Source organism: Pristis pectinata, chromosome 37, assembly GCF_009764475.1.
Source record: "Pristis pectinata isolate sPriPec2 chromosome 37, sPriPec2.1.pri, whole genome shotgun sequence".
In the NCBI taxonomy this organism is placed as follows: Eukaryota; Metazoa; Chordata; class Chondrichthyes; order Rhinopristiformes; family Pristidae; genus Pristis; species Pristis pectinata.
In genome coordinates this window covers 6,150,473-6,177,797 of record NC_067440.1, presented here as the reverse complement: position 1 = coordinate 6,177,797, position 27,325 = coordinate 6,150,473, and the positions used below count along the sequence as shown (strand labels likewise).

General features: G+C 50.4%; 1 protein-coding gene across 7 annotated transcripts in view; it reads right to left on the bottom strand.

The window, feature by feature from the left end:
• LOC127586590 (neuroligin-1-like) overlaps positions 1-27,325 on the bottom strand; it is a 235,439-nt gene that overhangs the window by 158,862 nt on the left and 49,252 nt on the right. For all 7 annotated transcript variants that reach the window (XM_052044672.1, XM_052044673.1, XM_052044675.1 and 4 more), the window contains exon 2: positions 18,084-18,777. In XM_052044672.1, the coding sequence (XP_051900632.1) occupies positions 18,084-18,549 (466 nt within the window). In that variant the 5' untranslated portion in view covers positions 18,550-18,777. The remainder of the gene's footprint in view (positions 1-18,083; positions 18,778-27,325) is intronic.

The following is a 27,325-nucleotide window of genomic DNA, read 5'->3' as shown; positions in this document are numbered from 1 at the left end:
CTGTCCCCTGGTCCGAGACTCTCCCACTGGTGGGAACATCTCCACATCTCCACACCGACTCTGTCACGTCCCCTTGGGATCTGAGATGTTTCAATAAGATCGCCCCCTTATCCCTCTAATACAGACCTAATTTCTTTAGCTGCTGGTGATAGGACAAACCTCTCATATCCAGTACTGGCCCAGCGCAGGTAGATAATGTGGTTAAGGTGGCGTGTGAGATACTGGCTGTAAGTCAGGGCGTTGAATACAAGAGCAGGGAGGTGATGCTGCAACGTTATAAAACTTTGGTCAGACCACAGCTGGAGTCCAGGATGGGTGTGACTGCCCTGGAGGGGATTCACCGGGATGGTACCCAGGATGGAGCATTTCAGTTATGGGGAGAGATGGGAAAGGCTGGGTCTGTTCTCCCTGCAGTGGAGGGGGTTCAGAGGGGACACAATTGGGGCATATAAAATGATAAGGGGTATACAGAGCGCAGACTGCAGGAAACATTTCCCCATATCAGAAGTAGATAAAACTAGATTTAGGGGGAGAGGTTTGGAGGGGATCTGAGGGGGATTTTTCCCACCCAAAGCGCGGTGAGTACCTGGAACACACTGCCGGAGAGAGAGGTGGAAGCAGAGTCACTGACGGTGTCGGGATGAGCACTTGAATCGTCCAGGGATAGAAGGCTACGGGCTGGGTGCTGGGAGGTGGGATTAATACGGATGGGTGCCCACTGGTTGGCATGGATGTGTTGGGCTGAATGACCTGTTTCTGTGCTGTATGACTGTATAACTCTTTGGCCCTCCAGAGGAGGTCTGTGTTACCAGGGACAGTATTGTGGTACGACGGGTAGTGTTGCTGCCTCCCAACTCCAGAGACCCGGGTTCGAACCTGACCTCCGGCGGGGGTGTGTGTGTGTGTGTGTGTGTGTGTGTGTGTGTGTGTGTGTGTGTGTGTGTGTGTGTGTGTGTGTGTGTGTGTGTGTGTGTGTGTGTGTGTGTGTGTGTGGAGTTTGCACGTTCCCCCTGTGACCGCGTGGGTTTCCCCCGGGTGCTCCGGTTCCCTCCCACATCCCAAATTGGTGAGTGCTCCTCATTTGGGACGTGCCAGAGGAGTTCTGCAAACCCACTCAGACCCTGATGTACTTCCCACACACCATCAGCTGGCATTCTGTTGGAAGTTTGCAGACAGCATCCATGGAGATACAGAATGAACAGTTGAAATTAGTTACCTTTCGTTAGCCCGGTTCCAAAGCCACGTTAACAGTTTCTCTCTGCTCTATGACTCCATCATGACTCTTTTGAAGTACCTCCAATGCCAGTATATCCTTCCTTAAATCAGGAGACCAAACTTTCTGCCTGAATGCACCTATTTCTGTTTGGGAAGATGCAATGACTGGTGTGTCTGTCACAGAGATCAGTGCTTGGACTGCAACCTTCTACAAATTCACACACTTGGACGAAAGCAATAAGACTGCGATCACTGAATTTGCATACGTCACAAAGATAAAATAAAGCCATAGGGAAACTACAGGGGAGGGATATAGATAGGTTAATGAGTGGGCAAAGGTCTGGCAATGGGAAGCAATGTGGGAAAATGGGCACTTATCCATTTGTCAAGGACAATAGAAGCCTATTAACTACATAGTGAGGGATTCTCAGAACTGTTGGGATGCAGAGAGATTTCAGAATTCTTGTTCACAAAAGGCGAGTAGGCTGGTACAGCAAGCAATTAGGGAAGATTGCACGGAGACACAAGAGACTGCAGATGCTGGAGTCTGGAGCACTGGATCTCTGATACAGCATCTCAACCTGAAATATCAACAACTTCTTCAACCCCACAGATGCTGCTCGACCCGCTGACTTCCTCCAGCAGTTTGTATTTTCTTGTAGCAAAGCTAACAGAATGATATGGTTTATTGTGAGGGGAATTGAATCTAAAAGTTGGGAGGTTATGCACCAATTACATAGATCACTCTGGAGTACTACATACAGTATTGGTCTCCTTATTTAAGGCATGCTTTGGAAAGGGTGCAGAAGAGGTTCACCAGAATGCTGCCTGGATTACAGAGCATGAATTATAAGGAGAGGTTGGACAAACTTGGATTGTTTTCTCTGGAGCGTCGGAGGCTGAGGGGAGACCTGATAGAAGTTTATGAGAGGCATAAATGGGGTAGACAGTCAGAAACTTTTCCCCAGGGTACTTCCTCAGGAAGCTAAAGAAATTCGGCATGTCCCTTTTCACCCTCACCGATTTTTATCAATGCACCTATCTAGATGCATCACTGCTTGGTACGGCAACTGCTCTGCCCAGGACCACAAGAAACTGCAGAGAGTTGTGGACATAGCCCAGCACATCACGGAAACCAGCCTCCCCTCCATGGACTGTGTCTACACTTCCCGCTGCCTCGGGAAAGCAGCTGACATAATCGAGGACCCCTCCCACCCCGGTCATTCTCTCTCCTCCCCCCTCCCATCGGGCAGAAGATACAAAAGCCCGAAAGCACGTACCACCAGGCTCAAGGACGGCTTCTATCCCGCTGTTATAAAGACTATTAAACGGACCTCTTGTACAGATAAGATGGACTCTTGACCTCACAATCTACCTAGTTATGGCCCTTGCACCTTATTGTCTGCTTGCACTGCACTTTCTCTGTAACTGTGACACTTTATTCTGCATTCTGTTATTGCTTTTCCCTTGTACTACCCTGACGTACCGATGTGGTGAAATGATCTGCATAGATGGCATGCAAAACAAAGTCTTTCACTGTACCTCGGTACATGCGAAAATAATAAACCAATTACCAAATCCAGATTCAGCAGAGCTAGGGTAGCCTCCTGCTCCCAATGCACATGGTCATACAAGATGGAGGAAGCAGAAAGTGAGGATATAACTGACAATTAAGAGAAAAAAGCTATTTAAGTCAAGCTTATCATAATGTTCAATGAAACCGTGGCCACCTCATGACATAGCACTGTAAGGTGAGAGGGAAAATTTAAGGTGATTTAAAAGGGACCTGAGGAGTAACTTCTTCACACAGAGGGTGGTCCGTATGTGGAACGAGCTGCCAGAGGAAGTGGTTGAGGCAGGTCCAATTACAACATTTAAACAACACTTGGACAGGTACGTGGCTAGGAAAGGTTCAGAGGGATATGGGCCAAACACAGGCAAATGGGACCGGCTTAGATGGGCATCTTGGTCGGCATAGACGAGTCGGGCCACAGGGCCTGTTTCCGTGCTGTATGACTCTATAAGGTTTCCAAATATTTAGCTGGAGAAATTATCTTACAGAACCTTTCAGACACAGAGAGATATATACTAATTGTCATGTCAATGCAAGATCCTTACAAATACACAGACAAGCGATAGACACCTCAATACTACGTCCTTACTGATGCATAGAACAACACACTGATTGATACATTAATGCAGATCTTTACAGCTACATAGAACAACACAGCAATAGATATGTCAATACGTGGACCTTACACGTACACAGACCAACACAGCGATAGATACCTCAACAGAAGGTCCTTACAGGTAACACAACCAACACAGCGATAGTCGATGTACATGTGACTAATAAAGATATCTTATCAATACAAGGTCTTTAGCAGTAATACAACCAGCACAGTGAGAGATATCTCAATACAAGTTCCTTACAGGTAACAGGACCAACACAGCGATAGATATCTCAATATCAAGTCCTTAAAGGTAACACACACCAATATAGAGATACCTCAATACAAGGTCCTTACAGGTAACATGACCAACACAGCAAGAGATATCTCAATACCAGGTCCTTACAGGTACACAGACCAACACAGCGAGAGATACCTTAATACAAGGTCCTTACAGGTACATAGACCAAAGCAGCATTAAATACCTCAATACAAGGTCCTTACAGGTAACACACACCAATATAGAGATACCTCAATGCAAGATTCTTAAAGGTGCACAACCAATAAATTGATAGATACATAGTCCTTCAGATGCACAGAACAAAGCAATGATGGGTCACTCAGTACAATCTCCTTCTAGTAGGCATTGCAAAATGCTGAATTGCCTTGTTACAATGTTCTTAAAGATGAATAAAGATAACGTCTCATTATTCTAAGGTTCCGATTCGACAATACAAAATTGAATCTAGCAGACTGTGCAATGTTCCCAGGTAAGATGCACTTTACATAAAAAGCAGCAAAAGTCATTACAGGTGCATTGGCATACCCTGATGAAAATAATGCAAGAAACATAAAAGTATTTTAAAATAGCATACATTTCACAACACCGAGTTATTGCAGAGAATTCAGACTAAAGCTCCCTCTACACTGTCCCGTCACACACTCCCAGGGCAGGTACAGCACAGGTTAGGTACAGAGTGAAGCTCCCTCTACACCGTCCCGTCACACACTCCCAGGGTCAGACACAGAGTGAAGCTCCCTCTACACTGCCCCGTCACACACTCCCAGGGCAGGTACAGCACAGGTTAGGTACAGAGTGAAGCTCCCTCTGCACTGTCCCATAAAATATATATGTGTGGATGTGAGGACAGGACATTGATACACTCCCAGCTGTTTCTCCCAGGATTTCACATTGAACCCTTTGGCATAAGGTGAACATTGACCTAGACACAGCAGAGGAGAGACAGGGCTAAAAAGAATTAAGGTCATGAATTTAATTTTGGACAACAAATGATTTCATTGCAATAACTTTCAAACGTTACTCCAGCAGTCTCTGTGATGCTTTCAACAACGGTTCAAGTCAATGTAGAGGGAGCTCCAGTCTGTGTCTGACCCCGGGAGTGTGTGATGGGACAGTGTAGAGGGAGCTTCACTCTGTGTCTAACCCCGGGAGTGTGTGATGGGACAGTGCAGAGGGAGCTTCACTCTGTGTCTAACCCCGGGAGTGTGTGACGGGACTGTGTAGAGGGAGCTTCACTCTGTGTCTGACCCCGGGAGTGTGTGACGGGACGGTGTAGAGGGAGCTTCACTCTGTGTCTGACCCCGGGAGTGTGTGACGGGACGGTGTAGAGGGAGCTTCACTCTGTGTCTAACCCCGGGAGTGTGTAATGGGACGGTGCAGAGGGAGCTTCACTCTGTGTCTGACCCCGGGAGTGTGTGATGGGACGGTGTAGAGGGAGCTTCACTCTGTGTCTAACCCACACCATGGTTCTTAAAGGTGCTGGATAAATGCTGATCAGCGCAGAACCATAAAATGCAGACAGTCAGTCCCTGTGCACACATTCATGCACACAAACAGGGAAACACACACGTAACACAGAAGCAAGCCTGAATCTGTTCAACAGAACTGACTAAAAGCAACAAGTTCACCCCTCCTTTCAAAACCCCTTTCTGTACCCGAATAGGCCGTGGCTCAGCCACACAGTCTAGTTCTCTGATTGGCTACCACAAAGCTACTGGGCACCACTGCTGATGTTTGGAAGACCAGCAAGGAATGATGGGTAGATCTGCATTTTTACGGAACCTTTCACATCCTCGGTGGCCCAATGTATCTTACAACCAATAGGTGCTGATATTTTGCAACGTACGATACTCAGGAGCCAAAATGGGATCCCACAATAACAAACAAACAGTAGGCAGGTTATCTGAACTTTGGTGATTTGATTAAAAGAAAAACATTGGTCTTGGGTATGATAAAGAACTCTTCAAAACTTTGCCAAGGTATTTGTGACGTTTTGCCGTGAGATCCATGTATAGTGATTGACTCATGGAGGGGGGGAAAAAAATCAGCTTATTGAATGGCTGCCCAGCCTCAAAGGGCTGAATGGCCTACTCCTTCTCCTAATTAGTAAGATCCCATTGGCAAGGCACCACCAGGTATCGAGAAAGCCCTACACTGCAGGAATTACCCTGGGAAACAACACCCCCTCCCACAGACCCCAAGAGTGGGCCTTGGGTGGGCTAGTATACAACCTCCTGTCAGTGGCGAAGGGCAAATGTACCACTCGAGGACCCAGAAACTCCAAACCAAAGAGCCAACATTCTGAACCAGGACATCTTATATATGTGTAAGCCGTTTCAGAATTGAGCGTGCCATGTGGATTAACTTTTGATGTATTGTTGTAGAGTCACCCCCTGTTAACCGCCTTCAATAAAGGATGTTTTGTTATAAGCTGAACCACAACCGAGAACCTGCTGCTAGCACAATGGCGATGAGGATGGTAAGTTGCTGCAGGAGGGAAGAGTGTGAAGCATCGGAGGGAGGCGATTAAGCTACAGAGGGTGCAGTAAAAATTCAGGAGGATGTTGCTGGGACTGAGGGCTTGAGTTACAAGGAGAGCCTGAGACTGTTTTCCCTGGAGCGAAGAGGCTGAGGGGTGACACAAAGACTCATTAAAACCGAGACTTTACATAAGGCTGACCTTATGTAAGATCACGTGAGGCATCGATAAGATGGATGGTCAGTCTTTTCTCCCAGGGTAGGAGGGTCTAATACTAGAGGGCAGAGGTTTAAGGTGAGAGGGGAAATGGGAACTGAGTGGCTGGTTTTTCACTTGGAGGGTGGTGGGTAGAGTGGGAGAAGCGAGTACCATTGCAGTGTTTAAAAGGCATGGATAGGAAAGGCTTAGAGGGATACGGGGCCAAACGCAAACAAATGGGACTGGCTCAAGGTTTCCATGGCAACCTTGGTTGGCATGGATGAGTTGGGCCGAAGGGTCTGTTTCCATGCTGTGTGACTCTTTCGAGGACACAATCCTCTACGTGACGGGAGCCAGTGGAAGGGTGGGGTGTGTCGGCGAGCTCAGGAAACCCGAGGGTCTTCAGCACACGCAGAGTGGAGGTGTTGCTGGAGTACGAACGATATTGTTGAGGCCCTGGTGAAGACAGTGATACGTGAAGGGGTGACCCCATTGCTGGTGGTTGGCCCAGGGACCTATGAGATGTTCGGGCGTTAACGAGGTCTCACACAAAGACTCATTAAAACCGACATTTTAATTTTCACAAATTTGCCCTCTACAACCAAGAACCAGAGGATAAGGTCTGGTTGTTTAGTAGCTGTTTGGTTAGGCCACACTTGGGAGTATCGTGTGCAGTTGCAGTAACCCCATTACAGGATGCGGAGGCTTTGGAGAGGGTGCAGAAGAGGTTCACCAGGACACTGCCTGGATTAGAGGGCATGTGCTATAAGGAGAGGTTGGACAAACTTGGGTTGTTTTCTCTGGAGTGTCAGAGGCTGAGGGGAGACCTGATAGAAGTTTATAAAACTATGAGAGGCAGAGATAGACAGTCAGGATCTTTTTCCCAGGTTAGAAATGTCAAATACCAGAGGACATTAAGGTGAGAGAGGGAAAGTTTAAAGGAGATGTGCGGGGCAAGTTTTTTTTTACACAGAGCAACAAAGGGACTGGAATAGGCTGCCAGGTGGTGTTGGAGGCAGATACAATTGAGGCATTTAAGAGGGTGTTAGACAGACGCATGAACATTCAGGAAATGAGGGATACAGATCACGTGCAGGCAGGAGGGATTTAGTTTAATTTGGCATCGAGTTCAGCACAGACATTGTGGGCCGAAGGGCCTGTTCCTGTGCTGTACTGTTCTAAGGTTGATGAATACACACTTGGCGATAGGAAACTATTTCAGTATCTCTTTAGATCGAGCACTGTGGGATCACCCAGTGAGAGAATTCAGGCGAAACCGTTTGACTCACTACAACCAATGTTCAGGAGGCTCTGGAGATGGCAGTCGCTAGAATCTGGAGCAAAAAGGAATGAACTGCTGGAGGAACTCAGCGGGTCGGGCAGCATCTGTGGAGGGAGATGGACAGTCGACGCTTCAGGTCGAGACCCTTCCTCTGGAATGAAAGGTAGAGGGGAGATGGCCGGTATAATGAGGTGGAGGGGTAGGGGTGGAGCAGGAGCCGGCAGGTGAGAGGTGAATCCAGGTGAGGAGGGGGGTAAGAGGCAGATGGAGGAGGGGAGGGTGGGAGCAGCGACAGAGGCCGGGAGGTGAGGGGGGGAGGCGACAGAGGGCCGCAGATGGTGGGATCTGATAGGAGAGGAAGGTGGGAGCCTGGAACCAAATAAAGGAGGGCAGATGGGAACAGTGAGAGGGAGGGGACCCAGTGGGAGGGGAGCGTGGGTGATGGGCAGATGGGGGAGGGGACAGAAACAGGGTGATGGGGGGGCTGGGGTGGGTGTAGGGGGAACTGGGTAGATCAGGAGGAGAGAGAAAAGCCACAGGTTACCTGAAAGAATGTTGAGGGAAGCATTTGCAACAGAGGTGATGTTTCAGAACGTGAATTCGAGGCTCGGAGGTACAAAAGTACGGGTGTGGTTGTGGACAATGCGGGAGACCTTGAGTAATATTGGCATAATATTCTTGCCAACATTATGGAGTAAACTGGTCTCAGAACTCAGGGAAGTTCTGAGACCAGTTGACCCTATAATATTGGCAAGAATATTATAGGGTCAACTGGTCTCAGAACTTCCCTTCAGGTAAGGTTTCTTATGACAGTCACAGGATGGAGAGCACTTCACAGTAGCAAGAGGGAGAAAGTCCTTGAGGTAGATAATCACCCCCAAAGACGATACAATAAAACTCCGATAATCCAGCACTTTGGTGGTGCTGGGCGAGGAGATATCCATCGGATATTATTCCATGAATACTCCGACACCTTTTTTTGAACATATTAGAAGAATAAGTTTTCCAGGGAATCCAGTGAGTTTAAGCGGAGCAGGGAATACAAAACCGGGCGAGTTTCAAGGGAACATGGGAATCGGGAAGCCGGTGAGTGGAAAGGAAAGCAGAGACTGGGACCCTGGTGGGTGGAAACAGAGGGGCGGGAATGGAGTGGAAGAGATCGTAGCAAGTGAACCACATGCCGACCCACTGGAATCTCGGAATAATCGGAAAGTGGATTATTGGAGTTTTTCTGTACACCATTTGGTCCAAGGGTTCGGGACAGATCATCTGGGGTACTGTACTCACCCGAAAATAAGATAAGAGAACAGCAACATGGAACTGTAGAGTAAACACCAGGTAAGGGCAATATACTGAGGACCACCTGGGAATAATAAGCACGCATATCGATTCCGGGACAAGTCAAACTCTCGAAGGTCGAGAGGGCCCGAGTTATTGGCCAGGCTAGGTCTTTATTCCTTGGAACGTAGGAGAATGAGGGGCAACTTTATATAAGTATTTAATATTGAGAGGCATAGATAAGGTGGACGGTATCGGTCTTTTCTCCAGGGTAGGGGATTCCAAAACTAGGGGGGTATAGGTTTAAGGTGAGAGGGGAAAGACTTTAAAGGAACCTGCGGGGCAACTTTTTCACGCAGAGGGTGGTGAGTGTGTGGAACGAGCTGCCAGAGGAAGTGGGTGAGGGAGGTACAACAGGATCATTTAAGAAGCACTTGGATAGGTACATGGAGGGGCAGGGCTTGGAGGGATATTGGCCGAACGCAGGAAATTGGGACTAGCTGGGTGGGCGCCGTGGTCGGCATGGACTGGTCGGGCCGAAGGGCCTGTATCTGTGCTGTATTGCTCCGTGACTCTATGAGATATGTCAGAAATACCACCACGTTTTCTTGAAGGCAGAGCAAGACATTGTTGGGGGTCAGTATAGGGGAGAATCCCCGTGTTACAGGGGGAGGCGATCTGTTGGTTGCCAACAGAGATAGCTGCCTGCATCTACAGGTCAACGCTGTGTACGAGAGATTGTAGGCATGGATTAAAATTCACCCGGATTTTTGAACGGATCATGGAGTTACAGAGTCACACAACACGAAAGCAGGCTCTTCAGCCCAATTAATCCATGCTGACCAATATAAGCTTGTGCCATTTGCCTGCATTTATACCGTACCCCTCTAATCCTTTCCTATCCATGTACTGTCCCTGTATCCTTTAAACGTTGTTATTGTACCCAGCTCTACGGAGTTGGTTCCACATTCTTACCACACTCGTGTGAAAAAGTTGCCCTTCAGGTTCCTATTAAATCTCTCCCCTCTCACCTCAAACCTAGTTCTTGATTCCCAACCCTGGGAAAAAGGCTGTGTGCATTCACCCTATCTACGCCCCTCATGATTTTGTACACCTCTATAAGATCATCTCCTACAGTCCAGTGAATAAAGTCCCAATCTCTCCCTAGAACACAGTCCCAACAACAGCTTCGTATACCCAGGAGCCAATCACGGTGCACTCTTTCTAGCTTAATGGCATCTTTCCTACAGCAGGGTGACAAAAACTGAACACAATACTCCCAAGTGCAGCCTCACCAATTTCTTGTATAACTACAACATAACATCCCAACCTCTATACTCAGTGCCCTGACCAATGAAGGCAAGCCTGCCAAATGCCTTCTTCACCACCCTGTCTACCTGTGACGCCACTTTCAGGGAACCATGTCCTTGCACTCCTAGGTCCCTCTGTTCTACAGCACTCCCCGGGGCCCCACCATTCACTGTGAAAGTTAGATCCTTGTTTATCTTCCCAAAACTCAACATCTCGCATTTATCTGAATTAAACTCTATTTGCCATTGCTTGGCCCACTTACCCAGCTGAGCAAGATCCCCTTGTAATTCTTGATAACCTCCTTCACTACGATACCACCTGCTGTACTGTCATCCTAACCATGCCTTGTACATTCTGATCCAAATATAGTTGATATGGGGTTGGGTCGTGAGGGGACGAAGCAGCCAATCGTGGTTCAGTGTACCGCGTACACCAAACAGGGACTGCTCAGGTGGGCCTGAAGACAGCTCCCAGACCAGGCGCTAGGCCGCAGCTGCGATAAAGCAGTTACGGAAAGCAATGCATTGCTGCTGCGCCGATAATTGATGCATTGACTTCTGACGCATTGTCGTACCTTCAATAAACTACATTGGTAGCTCTGTTTGTTGCCTTAGCAACGCCGACCACGGCCTACAATGGAGACCAGTGACCAGAGGGAGACTGTGCACTCCACCCTTGTCGGATCAGTTAGTGCATGAGAGATTTCTGACGATAGCTGATGCTCAGGGAAGTATTTGGGATAGAGCTGATGCCCGAAAATGTGAGGTGGTTTCGTTCAGGGAAAGCAAGGGTGAAGATCCAAGTCAGGTGTGCAGAAAAAGCAGGCACCCTTGGCAAAGTTGGCGTGGAGGATGGGCACAAGAAGAGCGTTACATTGTTGTAAGCTCCAAGGGGGCGAGGAAGCAAGGGGTATGGAGGGAAAGCTGGAACAAGGCACTAGAGTTTAGGTACAGAAGCCTGAAGTCCCACACCACCAGGTTCAGGAACAGCTACTTCCCTTCAACCATCAGGTTCTTGAACCGACCTGCACAACCCTAAACCTCCCTCAGCAATGGGACACTACGGACCACCTCTCGCACTGCCACGGACTTGTCTCAGATTGTCGTTTTTTTTGCACTGATGTCTTGTTTAGTACAGTCTTTTTTTCTTCACTGTCTGGTAATAATTTATGTATCATTTAAGTTCTGTGTGTTCTCACAAGGAAGCTGCGCCAGTGTCTTCACTTTCTTAGAAGGTTAAGGAGGTATGTAAGGAGGAGGCATGGTTAGTAACATTCTAACAAACTTCTACAGATACACTCTGAACGTATCCTGACTGGTTGCATCACGGTCTGGTACGGCAATTCCAATGCACAGGAACGCAAGATGCTGCAGAGTTGAGGACGCAGCCCAGTCCGTCACACAAACCAGCCTCCCCTCCGTTGACTCCGTCTACACTTCCCGCTGCCTCGGGAAAGCAGCCGACATAATCAAAGACCCTACCCACCCCGGACATTCTCTCTTCAATCCCCTTCCATCGGGCAGAAGACACAAAAGCCTGAGAGCACGTACCACCAGGCTCAAGGACAGCTTCTATCCCGCTGTTATCAGACTCTTGAACGGATCTCTCAAACGCTAAAAGATGAACCCTTGATCTCCCGATCTACCTCGTCGTGGCCCTTGCACCTTATTGTCTGCCTGCACTGCACTTTCTCTGTAACTGTAACATTTTATTCTGCGTCCTGTTTTTCTTTGCCTTTTTTATGACCTTGATGAATTTACATTTGTAATGATCTGTCTGGATCGTATGCAAATAAAACTTTTTCATTCTATCTCGGTATATTGAACCAATTACTAATTACTAATCATGAAACACTTTGATAACTGCCTTTTTGGAAACCTATATATACTACATTGACTAAATCTCCCTTATCGGCCCTCGCTGTTAACGGTAAGGGTTGGCATCTTCCCATTCACACCCAACCTCTCAGGCCAGACAACAGAGGGGAATTGCATTCTCCTGGGAGGTGATGAGTCTGTAATGTCACGGCCTCAGAAAGAAAAGTGCATCTAACTTAGCATTCCGTTTAGAAACCAGCCTGTCCTATCCAGCCATACCTGATGAAAACTCAATAGCAAGCACATCAAAATGTCCCCATTTGGTTGGAGCATTATTGAAGCCTGAAACCTGCCTCGTGGGGCAACAATAAGGAGACAAACCTGGTCACGGATGTAGGATGTGAGGAAGAAAGAGAGGCATGGAAAGGAATGAAAGGGTTAACGTATGAGGAGCGTTTGATGTCTCTGGGCCTGTACTCCATCGAGTTCAGAAGGATGAGGGGGAATCTCATTGAAACCTACCAGATACTGAAAGGCCTGGAATAAAGTGGACATGGAGAGGACGTTTCCATCAGTGGGAGAGTCCGGGATCTGAGGGCACAGCCTCAGAATAAAGGGACGTCCCTTTAGAACTGAGATGAGGAGGAATTTCTTCAGCCAGAGGGCAATGAATCTGTGGAATTCGTTGCCACAGAGGGCAAGTCATTGGGTGTATTTAAGGCAGAGATTGACAGGCTCTCAATTGGCAAGGGGGTTAAGAGTTATGGGGAGGAGGAAAGAGAATGGGGTTGAAAAACAATCAGCCATGATTGAATGGCGGAGTAGACTCGATGGGCGGAATTCTGCTCCTATATCTTATGGTCGTATGGTTTTATGGAATCCCAGAGTTTAGAGCCCAGGTAGCTAAAGGCACAGTTGTTAACCTGGATTTACTGCCTGGATAAATCTACCCTCCTCATAGACCCAGTTAGAAATTGGACCAAACTAATTAATTAAGTAATTAACTAAGCAATTAAATGCCTAACTAAACTAATCCCTTCTGCCTACACAAGGTCCACATCCCTCCATTCTCTGCACTTTCACGTGTCAATCTAAGAGCCTCAAACACCTCTATCGTATCTGCCTCCACCACCACCCCTGGCAGCACATTCCAGGCACCCACCACTCTCTGTGTAAAAAACTTGCCCCGCACATCTCCTTTGAACTTACCCTCTCTCATCTTAAATGCATGCCCTCTAGTCTTAGACATTTCGACCATGTCTGCTGTCTACCCTATCTCTGCCTCTCATAATTTTATAAACTTCTATCAGGTCTCCCCTCAGCCTCTGCCGCTCCAGAGAAAACAACCCAAGTTTGTCCAACCTCTCCTTATAGCACATGCCCTCTAATCCTGAACCTCTTCTGCACCCTCTCCAAAGCCTCTACATTCTCCCTGTAATGGGGCGACCAGAATTGAACGCAATACTTCACACGTGGCCTAACCAGAGTTTTATAAAGCTGAAACGTAGCTTCTCGACTCTCGAACTCAATGCCTCTAATAAAGGCAAACATGCCATAGGCCTTCTTTACCACCCTATCAACCTGTACAGCAACTTCCAGGGAGCTGTGGAATGGGATCCCAAGATCCCTCTGTACATCAACAACATTAACGATCAGGAAAAAGAGATCAGTGGTTAAAAATTAAAATGTAGAGTCTCCTAGAATCAATCCAAGAACCAGCACTTTTCTCAATATATTCTAATTACTTGGACTACTGCAATTTCCAAATTTACAGATGATACAGAACGTGGGGGCAGAGTGGTAAGGAGAGCAGTGGTAGACTTCAAGGAGATAGAGAGTGTCTGGTGCAATGGGCAGATAGATGGCAGACACAGTTTAAAGCTGAGAACAGTGAAGAGTCAGTAGGAAGGTAGGGTGGACAAGCAATATCCTTTTCCCATTACTGAGTGATCCAATACCAGAGGGCATGCATTTAAGGCGAGAGGGGGTAGGTTCAGAAGAGTCGTGAGGGGTAAGTTTTTTTTTTACTCAGAGAGTGGTGGATGCCTGGAATGCGTTGCCTGATAGGGTGGTGGAGGCAAATTCATTGGGGGCTTTTAAGAGGGGCTTGGATGGGCCCATGAATGGAGGGATATGGACATTCTGTAGGTAGGAGGGATTAGCTATGTCAGCACAACCTTGTGGGCTGAAGGGCCTGTTCTGTGCTGTACTGTTCTATGTTCTATGAAGACCGGCAAAATTATCACTGGACTCTGGTGATGCGTGTACATAGTTCATTGAGAGTGGCAGCGCTGGTTGGGAAAGTGGTTAAAATGTACACAGGCAGAGCAAGGAAGATTGCACAGGTTTGAGAAAGGGCCTGGGGAAAAGGGACTTGAGTCCTGTGAAGTGATTGGAGAGATTGGAGTTGTTCTCCTTGGAAGAGTGAAGGTTGCGAGGGGATCCGGTGGGGGCATTTAACATCGTGAAGGTTAGAGATGTGGAGAAACTGTTCCTATTGGTGAGGGGTGTCAAGGACCAGAGACCGAGCGTCCTTGGGGAATAGAACCCAAAGTGAGAGAGGTAGGTGGGAGTTGTCGAGGACACGAAAGCATGGCCAGGGGCAGTAGTGGAGGCAGATACAGTTGTAGTGTTCAAAGAGGGAACTGGATAAGTAACCAAGAGGGAAGAATTGGCAGCACTGCAGTGCCCCTTAAATAGTGGAGTTGTCCTTAGATACCAGAGGAAGGAAACACCAGGGGGCTGTTTGCAAAAGAGGAAACAGTGCCCCCGATGGCTCGGAGGGCTGATGATCGACAGGAAAGTCCCAGTTGCCATAGAGAGTGGAAGATTGGATTACAATTGGAGAGAGGGAGCTGTCAGTGACCCATTGCTGTCCGGTGACCCACACAACACTGTGCCAAAGATGGCCGCCAACATTGATGGTGCAGGCTTGGAGAACAAGGGTGCAGGGTGTTTGTTTGTACTCCGCACGGAATGCAAGGCCATTGATGCTCACTGAGGAGGGTTCAGCAAGGTCAGAGGAGGGAGATTCGTGGGATCACGGCAGTGTGTGTGTGTGTCCCGCCCCCCATTGTGTGTGTGTGTGTGTGTGTGTGTGTGTGTGTGTGTGTGCATGTGGGTCCCATCCCCCAGTGAGGGTCGGTGTGTGTATGGGACCCGCCCGCCGGTGAGGGTCAGTGTGCATGTGGGTCCCATCCCCCGGTGAGGATCAGTGTATGTGTGGGTCCCATCCCCCAGTGAGCGTCAGTGTGTGTGTGGGACCCGCCCGCCGGTGAGGGTCAGTGTGTGTGTGGGTCCCATTTCCCCAGTGAGGGTGACGGGTTAATCGGTCTGCGCTGGCTCTGTTGGTGGGTGCTGAGACGTATTGTTTGGTATCTCGGGGGCTGATCTGACCACATCTCCTGGTGCCGGACCCCTGTGGGCTGGGCACTCTGATCACACCTATACCCGTCTCTGCCAGGGGGGGCTCTTGGCCCTGAGCCACACACCTCAACGCCTGCCCACCCGCTCTGATGGGAGCGGGGCTTGGACCCCCGTGGATCAGTTGGAGCCCCTCCCACCTGTAGCCGGACACGCGGCCTCAGCCCCAGTCTTCCCCCCCTCTCTCTCCTTCCCCCCCTCTCTCTCCTTCCCCTCATCTGTCGCACCCCCCACTCTCCCTCACAGACCCGTCCCCTCCTCAGCTCCTTCCTTCACACCCTGTTCCCCTTCCAACCTCTACCTTCCCCTCCTCCTCCCTCCCCTCCTCTCGCCCGCACGCTTTCTCCTCCCTTCCCCCTCTTGGCTCTCCACTCCTTCCGTCTCTCCCCGCCTCATTCCCGCCTCTCTCTCCCACTCCCCTCCCCTCAACCTCCACTCCAATCCCTCTTCACTCATGTCCCCTCATTGCTCACTCTCCCTGCCCTTCTCTACCCTCAGTCTCTCCTGGTCACCCCCTCCCACCTTCTCTGAGCTTAATTCTGTTCCTCCTCCCACCCCACTTTCCCCCCATCTACGAAATTGGCCACAATCTGATCTCCAACTAAAGCAGTCAGGGGTCAGGACCTTAACCCCCAGTGCAACTGGGACCCCTGCTCTTCATGATTTTTATAAATGACTTGGATGAGGAAGGGGAAGGGTGGGTTGGTAAGTTTGCTGATGACACAAAGGTTGGTGGTGTTGTGGATAGTGTAGAAGGTTGCTGTAGATTACAACAGGATATTGATAGGATGCAGGGCTGGGCTGAGAAGTGGCAGATGGAGTTCAACCCGGATAAGTGTGAAGCGATACACTTCGGGAGATCGAATTTGAAGGCACAATACGAGGTTAATGGCAGGACTCTTAGCAGTGTGGAGGAACAGAGGGATCTTGGGGTCCACGTCCATAGATCCCTCGAGGTTGCCGCACAGGTTGATAGGGTTGTTAAGAAGGCGTATGGAGCGTTGGCCTTCATTAGTCGGGGTACTGAGTACAAGAGCCACGAGGTAATGTTGCAGCTCTATAGAACTCTGGTAAGACCACACTTGGGATATTGTGTTCAGTTCTGGTTGACTCATTATAGAAAGGATGTGGAAGCTTTAGAGAGGGTGCAGAGGAGATTTACCAGGATGTTGCCTGGATTGGAAAGCACGTCTTATGAGGATAGGTTGAGTGATCTAGGGCTTTTCTCTTTGGAGGATGAGAGGTGACTTGATAGAGGTGTACAGATGATGAGAGGCACAGATCGAGTGGACAGTCAGAGACTTTTTCCCAGGGCGACAATGGCTAACAAGAGGGGCATAATTTTAAGGTGATTGGAAGAAGGTATAAGGGGGACATCAGGGGTAAGTTTTTTTTACACAGAGAGTGGTGGGTGCGTGGAACGCACTGCCGGCAGAGGTTGTGGGGGCAGGTACATTAGGGACATTTAAGAGACTCTTAGACACATGAATGATAGAAAAATAGTGGGCTATGTGGGAGGGAAGGGTTAGATAGATCTTAGAACAGGATAAAATGTCGGCACAACATTGTGGGCTGAAGGGCCTGTACTGTGCTATAGTGTTCTATGTTCTAACTCTGCCCTTTGACCCTTCAAGAGAAGGTGGACGCTAACACAACCCGTTGCCAGGCAAGGCCAAGGTTTGACCAGCGATCAGGGTCAAGAAAGGTCACCAGGGTCACCGCTTCCCAAAAGCTCCGGCCCTCGTCCAAGGGAGCAGGAACAACGAAAGACATTGAACAAGGGTCACCATCACCTCCCCCACCCCCCCCCAACCCCCGGAGTTTTTCTTTGTAGGGAGGGAGACGGTAGAACAAATGTCACCACTTGTTCTCACCGGGGAGAAGGGTCTAGACTCCAAACGTCGACTGTCCACTTCCCTCCACAGATGCTGCCTGACCCCGCTGAGCTCCTCCAGCGTTGTGTGTGTGTGTGTGTGTTGCTCAGGACTCGAGGCCTGTTTGATTTCGAGTGAAGTCCCCCTGTCATGAACATTGTAAAAGGCTGGAGGGGTGGTGGGAGGCGTAAATGTTTTGCCAAATGTTTTACTCTACAAGACCATGTACCTTTAAGGTGTCATTAAGCGGAGGTTCCCTCCACCAATCCCCACAGAGAATTGATGCCTAGAGGGGGTACATCTGGAGGGGGTAAGAGGGATTAGTTTAAGAAGCCCCCTTGCCAATCCAAAAAGTTGACGTGCCCAATGGCTGGCGATCCTTGGGAACTCCTGGGAATGAGAAGCACCCTACATCAAGGCAATGGATAGTTTTGTTGATTGGCCAGGGTAGGGTCATTTGCTAGCCAATGGGCTTGAGGGAGGTAGGGCTAACAATGACAGGCAGTGTTGTTCAGCCAATGGCAGGGACGGACGACGCCCCCCACCTTCCTCTCCCAGCCCAATCGCCAACGAGGACTCCAAGCAACCAATGGGCAGGCAGGGTGGAAGGAAGGCAAGGCCAGCTGAGCTCCTTGGTTGGCCTTCGCCACCCCCCCCCCCCCCAACGCCACTCCGACCCTCCCTCCCACCACCAGCACCGCCACCAACTCGCTTCCCTCCCGCCCAACCCTTACCGTTCTCAGTGGGCACGTAGATGTTGAGGTAGAGGCAGTCCTCGCTCTGATCCTGGATGTACGTGGCCACGTCGTCCAGGTTGGAGAGGAACCAGACGGGAAGCATCACCTCGGGAAGCATGCCGTGGATGTTCTGGGGGCAGACGGGCGCAAACTGGGTGGCGTTGCGGACCTCGGACCAGGAGGCGGGGGCCTCGGGGGGCTGGAAGCGCCTCTCGCCCACGGGCGGTGTGGCAAAGGGCACCCCCAGGTACTGGACGACCGGCCCCAGGATCTCGTTGTTGAGCTCTTTCCTCACGCCGCGCAGCTTGCCGTAGTTGGTGGTCACCACCGGGTACATCTCGTCCTGCTTCTGGCAGGACAAGAGGCCGAAACAGGCCAGGGCTTCCAGAGCCCAGAGCAGGAGGCTCAGGTCGGAAGGGCGGCTGCGGAGGAGGAAGTCCGGGCTGGCCTGGGTGAGGGGCATCTTTCCTCGGCGATCGCCACCCTCTCTCCGTTCCGGGAGGGAGAGGGGGGGAGCGGGGTGCGAAACGGGTCAACGCTCCCTCTGTTGGGTCTCGGCGCTCGACGTTGGCGGCGGACGCGTCTCAGCAGGCGAGAGGAGGTGGTCTGACGGCCGCCGGTGCCCTGCACCTCATTCCATTCCCCAGCCCGGGTGGACTCTCGGCGTGCTGGTCCCACAGGTTCTCGGAGCCTGGATTGGGGGAAGGAGAGAGAGGGAGGGGGGAAGGAGAGAGAGGGAGGGGGTAAGGGAGGGGAGATTGGGGGAGAGATGGAGGGGGGATGGGCAGAGAGAGGAATGGAACGGGAGAGAGGGGGGATTGGGGAAAGGGAGAGAGATGGAGGACGAGAGGGGGTAGTTTGGGGAAAGAGAGAGATGACGGAGGGAGAGAGAGGAGGGGAGGGGTTGGGAGAGACACAGAGAGAGAGGTGCCATTACTGAAGCAGCTAAGGACAGTCCCATATCCCAGACGAGGTTGACAACTGCACCACCCACTCCCCCCCCCCCCAGGTTTGGGAAGGATCGGGTCACGGTGCATTGTGGGAGCCTGCTGACTCCACCCTCCTCCCTCCCCAGGGAACCAGCAACCAATCCAAAGCAGGCCAGGCCTGGGGTCACGGGGGGAGGGTGCACTGGGTCACACGGGAGGGTGCACGGTCACAGGGAGGAGGGTGCACGGTCACAGGGAGGAGGGTGCACGGTCACAGGGAGGAGGGTGCACTGGGTCACAGGGAGGAGGGTGCACTGGGTCACAGGGAGGAGGGTGCACTGGGTCACACGGGAGGGTGCACGGTCACAGGGAGGAGGGTGCACGGTCACAGGGAGGAGGGTGCACGGTCACAGGGAGGAGGGTGCACGGTCACAGGGAGGAGGGTGCACTGGGTCACAGGGAGGAGGGTGCACTGGGTCACAGGGAGGAGGGTGCACTGGGTCACAGGGAGGAGGGTGCACTGGGTCACAGGGAGGAGGGTGCACTGGGTCACAGGGAGGAGGGTGCACTGGGTCACAGGGAGGAGGGTGCACTGGGTCACAGGGAGGAGGGTGCACTGGGTCACAGGGAGGAGGGTGCACTGGGTCACAGGGAGGAGGGTGCACTGGGTCACAGGGAGGAGGGTGCACTGGGTCACAGGGAGGAGGGTGCACTGGGTCACACGGGAGGGTGCACGGTCACAGGGAGGAGGGTGCACGGTCACAGGGAGGAGGGTGCACTGGGTCACACAGGGGAGGGTGCACTGGGTCACACAGGGGAGGGTGCACTGGGACCCCAAGAGAGAGTACACTGCACTCCCCAGAGGAGAGTCCACTGCCCTGGGAGCACACTTGGCCCCCAACCAGGGCGTACACTGCCCCGGAAGCACACACGTGACTCCTGGTCAACAATGAACTCCATCTGACCTCGATCCAACCGCCAGCACCCACACCCTCCCAACAGGACCCAGTGGTGATAGATTCTGCCATCCCCGACACGCCTCCCTCACCGTCCCACAGGCACTCCAGACCAATTCTCCCCAGAGTCAGATTTTCCACCCGTTCACCCTGAGCACACGCCAATTCAGACGTCTCCCAGATCCCACTGCATTGACTTTGCAGGCACTTCACCTGTGGAAGGCTGCACACTGCGCCCATTTCATTGAACATTGGGGGGTGGGGCAGTTCCACCAGCCCTTTCCCTGGGCACAATCATTGTTCCGTGAACAAACTCAGTCCCCGTCAACTCCCACACACAGAATGACTCACAAACCCCACCCACCCACCCCCAAACAAGACATCCAATGAGATTCGGAGCGGGAGCGAGCGTTCTTCCCCTCAAGCCTGCCCCGCCATCACGATCCACGGCCGATTTTTCCACCCCCGGCCCCGGTTCCCTGCACTAGCCCCGCGCCCAGGAATTCCCTTGAGAACTCATGGCAATCAAATACAAAAATACTGCAGATGCTGCGAATTCGAAATAAAATTGCCGGAAACATTCATCGGGTCGGGCAGCGTCTGTGGAGACAGCAGCAGTTAACGTTTCCCAGGGAAAGAGAGAAGACAAGTTAACTTTCAGTAGCAGAGAAGGTGGGGGAGGGAGGGGTAGAACAAGGGAAAATCTGTGGCAGGGTGAGACCAAACGGAGCGGGAGACAGTTAGAAGTAAACTATGCTTTTTTGTCCAAAGAATTTGGACAGTAAAGCATAATTTCAAAGAAGTCAAGAAGGTATTGGACATTGATCTTGGGGGTGGAGGGGAATGGGGAGAAACATGGGACCTGGGACTGAATTTGGACAAAACGGGAGACCTGGAATCTGAAGCCACAGATAATCTGCTGGAGGAATTCAGCGGGTCGGGCAGCATCCGTGGAGGCGAAATGAACCGTCGACGTTTCAGGACTGAAAGAGTAGAGGGGAGGCAGCCCGTATAACCAGGGGAAGGGGCGGAGCAAGAGCCGGCCAGGTGATAGGTGGATCCAGGTGAGGGGGGGGGGGGGGGGAAGAGGCAGATGGAGGAGGGGAGGGGGGGAACAGCGACGGAGGCCGGGAGGTGAGAGGTGGAGGCGACAGAGGGCCGCAGATGGTGGGATCTGATAGGACAGGAAGGTGGAGCCTGGAACCAAATAAGGGGAGGGCAGATGGGAGGGGACCCAGTGGGAGGGGTGTGTGGGGGGGGAGGGGAGAGAGGGGGATAGAAGGGTGATGAGGGGGGCTGGAGAGGGGTTGTAGGAGCAACAGGGTAGATCAGGAGGAGAGATGTTTGTGTTATGTGTTGCTATGGGACAGGCTGTACTAATAGAGAGAGAAAAATGGTATCAAAATGATGACAGACAGAAAACGGCTGATTCTGATACCGACAGAAGGGGCGAGTTATCCAAAGTTGAAGAATTCCATGTTGAGTTTGGGAGGCTGCAACTCGCCCAGCCAGAGGATGAGGTGTTATTCCTTAAGCTTGTGTTAGGCCTCGCTTGGAATTTGATTGTAAAACCTACCTCTTGCTGCCTCGGTGTAGCAGCCAGCATAATCGAAGAGCCCACCCACCCGGGTCATTCTCTCTTCTCCCCTCTCCCATTGGGCAGAAGATAAAGGAGCCTGAGGGCCCGTACCACCAGGCTCAAGGACAACTTCTACCTCACTGTGATAAGACTATCGAACGGCTCCCTTGTACAATGAGATGGACTCTGACCTCACGATCTACCTTGTTGTGACCTTGCACCTTATTGCACTGCACTTTCTCTGTAGCTGTGACACTTTACTCTGTACTGTTATTGTTTTTACCTGTACTACATCAATGCACTCTGTACTAACCCAATGTAACTGCACTGTGTAATGATTTAACCTGTACGATCGGTTTGTAAGACAAGCTTTTCACTGTACCTTGGTACAAGTGACAATTATAAGCCAATACCAATACCTGTTTCGTTAGAGGCCACCCTATCACAAGGAAGCCTACTTGGTGTTTCCAATGTTTCATTCAACTGCCATTAAATAATTCATGATGTTAACAACATGCTTGGAAACCATTTTACTTTATGTACTGTTCTGAATCAGTTTGAAAATGTCTACTTGATTGTAAGACGTAACGCTGTTTAGTGAGAGGCCACCATATCACAAAGGAGTCTACCTGCTTCAAACAGTTGAACAATGCAGGAGGTCACAGACAGAGAGATCAGAGTGGGAGTGGGAGGGTGAAGAGGGAAAGAATAGGACACTCAGGTCAGTCCTGCAGGCTGAACGCAGGTGCTCCGCAGAGTGAACACCTAATGCAGTATTCTAGATTGGAGGAAGCCCTTTAATATCTGATCTATCAATCCCACCTTCAGTACAGACCCCTTGGGCAGAGAATCCCAGAGGAGGTGGGGATAGCAGGAGAAATTTCACCCCATTTCTGTCTTGAACAGTCAGTCCCTTATTCTGAGACTGTGCCCCCCTGGTTGTAGACTCCCCAGTCAGGAGAAACATCCCCCCTGTAAGAATTTTGTCTGTTCCAGTGAGATCACCACTCGTTCTTCTTTACAAATGAATGCAGATCCTGTCTGCTTAATCTCTCCAATCCGTCACCCCAGGAGCCAGTGGAGACACAAGAGACTGCAATGCTGGAACCTGGAGCAACACACAATCTGCTGGAGGAACTCAGCAGGTCGAGCAGCATCTGTGTTGGGGGGTGCCAAGGAAATGTCCTGATGCAGGGTTTCGAGCGGTAACGTCGACTATTCCTTTCCTCCCACAGATGCTGCTCGACCCGCTGAGTTCCTCCAGCCGATTGTTACCCCGGGAGTCAATCTTTCCAATCCCTTGATCGCAAATATTTCCCTTCCTTTGGTAAGAGACCAGGCTCATTCACAATGGGCCCCAGACCCCTTCGCAGATTCCTTCTGAACTCCCCCTCCCCATGTCCAGCTGTTGGACCTGTCACCAAACAAACTTCTACAGATGTGCTGTTGAAAGTATCCTGACTGGTTAAATCACGGTCTGGTACGGCAATTCAAATGCACAGAAGCTGCAGAGAGTAGTGGACTCGGCCCAATAAATCATGGGCACATCCCTCCCCACCATCAGTAGTATCTACAGGAGGTGCTGCCTCATGAAGGCAACATCCGTCATCAAGGATCCCCACCATCCGGACCATGCCACCCTCTCGCAGCTCCCATCAGGCAGGAGATACAAAAGCCTGAAGTCCCACACCACGAGGTTCAGGAACAGCCTCTTCCCTTCAACCATTCAGTTCTTGAAGCAACCGGCACAACCCCAATCACCACAGTTTAGCAACACTATGACCTCTTTGCACTAAAGTGGACTTTGTATTTTTTTTGTTCTGATTGTGTTAGTTCTTGTAAAAATTGTGTATAATTTAACTTTTTCCTGTGAATGCTGCTATCTGGTGCTATGTGCCTGTGATGCTGCTGCAAGTAAGTTTTTCACTGCACCTGTGCACACATGGCCTTGTGCATCTGATAATAAACTTGACTGACTAACACAGACTGGTCACAAAGCAAGCCTTCATGATCACAGCACCTTCTTCAAGGTAATTCCAAACCCCACAGCGAAGCCACGCAGTGTCGATGCTGAACAATTCTGTTTGATCCGTGTCTGATCAAAACGTTACCTCGGAACACGTGTAGCCAATGATCTTGACATGAAGGAGCTCTCTTCTGCACACATGCCTCTTTCCCTGCATGTCCCCCCCCTCCCCCTCAGGTGAAGGCACGACCAAGTTAGCTTGTCTCCTTTCCTGTCCCCAAACACTCTCCCGCCCCGGCAGCCTCCAAACACGTCAAATGCCTTATGCCAACTCACCAGAGGAGTTGAGTGTGGGAAATGGTAACTTAAAGCAGTAGTATTGCCCAACGCTTCATTTTGCTGATCATTTGGGTGTTTGGTGGGAAGGGTATTTAGATTCCTAAAACACGTTTGTGGGTTTTAATAACCATCATGTTTGCAATACCAGTTCTATCAGATTTCTGAATGGTTTATGAACCGTTCCCCTCTCACCCTAAACCTATGCCCCCGAGTTTTGAACTCCCCTTCCCTGGGGAAAAGACTGTTACCGTCCACCTTGTTCCTCTTTTGCACTATTTATTTATTTTTGCAAATTATAGTAATGTTTATGTCCTTATGTCTGTCGCAAAACAACAAATTTCACGACATACGGCAGTGATAATAAACCTGATTCTGATTCAGGTCGAAATTGACTGTTGGATTTGTCCAACGTCCACTGACCTATCTGGCACTCTTAACCTGGAATAATATTAGTCACAGCAATACAGCACGGATACAGGCCCTCCAGTCCAACCAGTCCATGCCGACCACGGTGCCCACCCAGCTAGTCCCAATTTCCTGCGTTTGGCCCATATCCCTCCAAGCCCTGCCCCTCCATGTACCTATCCAAGTGTTTTTTAAAGGATACCATTGTACCTGCCTCACCCACTTCCCCTGGCAGCTCGTTCCATACACTCACCACCCTGTGCATGGAAAAGTTGCCCCTCAGGTCCCTTTTAAATCTTTCTCCTCTCACCCCAAACCTATGCCGCCTAGTTTTGGACTCCCCTACCCTGGGGAAAAGACTGTTACTGTCCACCTTATCTATGCCTCTCGTAATTTTAGAAATTTATATAAGGTCGCCCCTCATTCTCTTACATTCCAAGGAATAAAGACCTAGTCCTGGCCAATCTCTCCCCATAACTATAGTCAGAGAGAGACACAGCACAGAAACAGGCCATTCAGCCCAAAGAGTTCACGATAACCCATCCACACCAATCCTGCTTCACTCTCCACACATTCCCATCAACCCCCCCCACCCCCAGACTCTACCCCCTCACCTGCACACAAGGGGGGCAATCCTAGAATTAATTTGTGGTTAATTGGATATTTCCAGTATCCCAACAACATACACTTGGCTCTGCTGTTAATGCACACCATCAAATCACCATGGGAACTTAAACTTAACTTAAACTCAGCAGGTACAATATGTATTGAAATAAATCCTGATGCTGCATTGTAAAAAAATAGTTGAGTGTGAGGCTGCAGTGCTCAGGTAGGTTCTGAGTTACAGCACCTCTCTCAGTCCGTGCCAACCATTGACACCAATCCAACTCCTCACCCCTCACCCACACAACTGACAGCGGCCAATTAACCTACCGACCCGCACGTCTCTGGGATGTGGGAGGAAACCGGAGAGGCCGGCAATAGATCCACATTCCAACCCCACCGACGTATCAACAGATTAGGTTGGGTATCCCTGGTGAATGGGGAATTAGGGAAAGGGTCCCAGTAGGTGGGGGATTAGAGGCGGTATCCCTGGTAAATGGGGAATTAGGGGAGGGTCCCAGAGATGGGGGATTAGGGGAGGGCACCAGTAATTGGGGAGGGTCCCAGTAAATAGGGAATTAGGGGAGGGTCTGAGTAAATGGGGAATAGTAAATGGGGAATTAGGGAAGGGAACTAGTAATTGGGGGAATTAGGGATATCCCTGGTAAATGGGGAATTAGGGAAAATATCCCTGGTAAATGGGGAATTAGGGGAGGGCACCAGTAAATGGGGAATTAGGGAACTATCCCTGGTAAATGGGGAATTGGGGGAGGGTCCCAATGTGTTACCTCCCCCAATGCATTTGTGGACAGCCACAAATGGGGGGGGGGGGGGGGGTGTGTGTATAGTCCTTGGAATCTATAATAGAGTTGAGTGTGATGCTGCAGTGCTCAGGTAGGTTCTGAGCCTCTCTCAGTCCGTGCCAACTATTGACACCAATCCTACGTTTATCGCATTTATTTATTCTCTCCACACTCCCATCTAATCCCCCCAGATTCTACCCCTGGACAGCACAACCAGTAAAAACTGGTGGTTATTGAGTGAAAATCCACTGCGATAATGAATAAGATCCCACACCTCTGCCACACTCAGCACCACTGCACAGGGAAGCAGAGATAGCGGCAATAATCCAGTCAGAATTTACTCTGAATTACCCGTTAGATCGCAGACCAGCTCACTGCATGAGGAAAATGTCTTCCTGCATTTCAGTAAAAAGACTAACTCAATTGGAGCATCAATCAATAGAGAATTAGAAGTGAGGTTTCATATTCACAGCGTCAGGATCCAAACAGAGCAGAAAAATTCAGGCTAAAAACTTCAGTATCATTGAACGTTCACACACTGTAACCGTCAGGCACAATCAGTGGGAATGTGCTCTGAAATCCTCAGATGTCAGCTACACTCTACTGTTGGCACTGCCCACACCCACCGGCACCAAAATCCACATTTACACACCCCCTCCAATGCCCCACTTCCTGCTGTCCTCTAATCACTGCTGCCCTCTAATCACTGCTGCCCTCTAATCCCCCATTCACTGGTGCCCTCTAATCACTGCTGCCCTCTAATCCCCCATTCACTGGTGCCCTCTAATCACTGCTGCCCTCTAATCCCCCATTCACTGGTGCCCTCTAGTCCCCCATTTACTGGTGCCCTCTAATCCCCCATTTACTGGTGCCCTCTAGTCCCCCATCGCTAGGGATTTGTAGGGAAGGGCATTCCCCTAATCCACCCCATTGACTGTTCCCAAAATCAGCACCTGGGACCGGGCTCTCCCCATTCTCCCACCAGGTGACCCCAGTTATTGTTTTCCCCATTAACCTGCGCTCCCGGTTACAGCGACCAGTCTGGGATGTGGGAGGGAACCGGAGCAGCCGGGGGGAAACCCACGCGGTCACAGGGAGAGCGTGCAAACTCCACACACACACACACACACACACACACATACAGAGTCAGACACACACATATAGACAGACACACAGAGTCAGACACACACATATAGACAGACACACACACACACACACACACACAGAGTCAGACACACACATATAGACAGACACACACACAGAGTCAGACACAGATACACACACACAGTCAGACACAGACACAGATACACACAGAGACACATAGATAGACACACACACACAGAAACACACACATAGACAGACAGACACACAGACACACACACAGTCAGACACAGATACACACACACAGATACACACACAGAGTCAGACACAGATACACACACAGACACAGATACACACAGAGACACATAGATAGACACACACAGACAGAAACACACACACATAGACAGACACAGCGCCAGAGGTGGGGACCGAACCCGGGTCTCTGGAGGTGGGGGGTGGGTGAGGGGTAAGGCAGCAGCACTACTGGCTGCTTTGCTCCCCTCCAGTAATACATTGGGGCATTCACTGGGTTTCTGCAGCCCGCTCATGTGGGTGTTG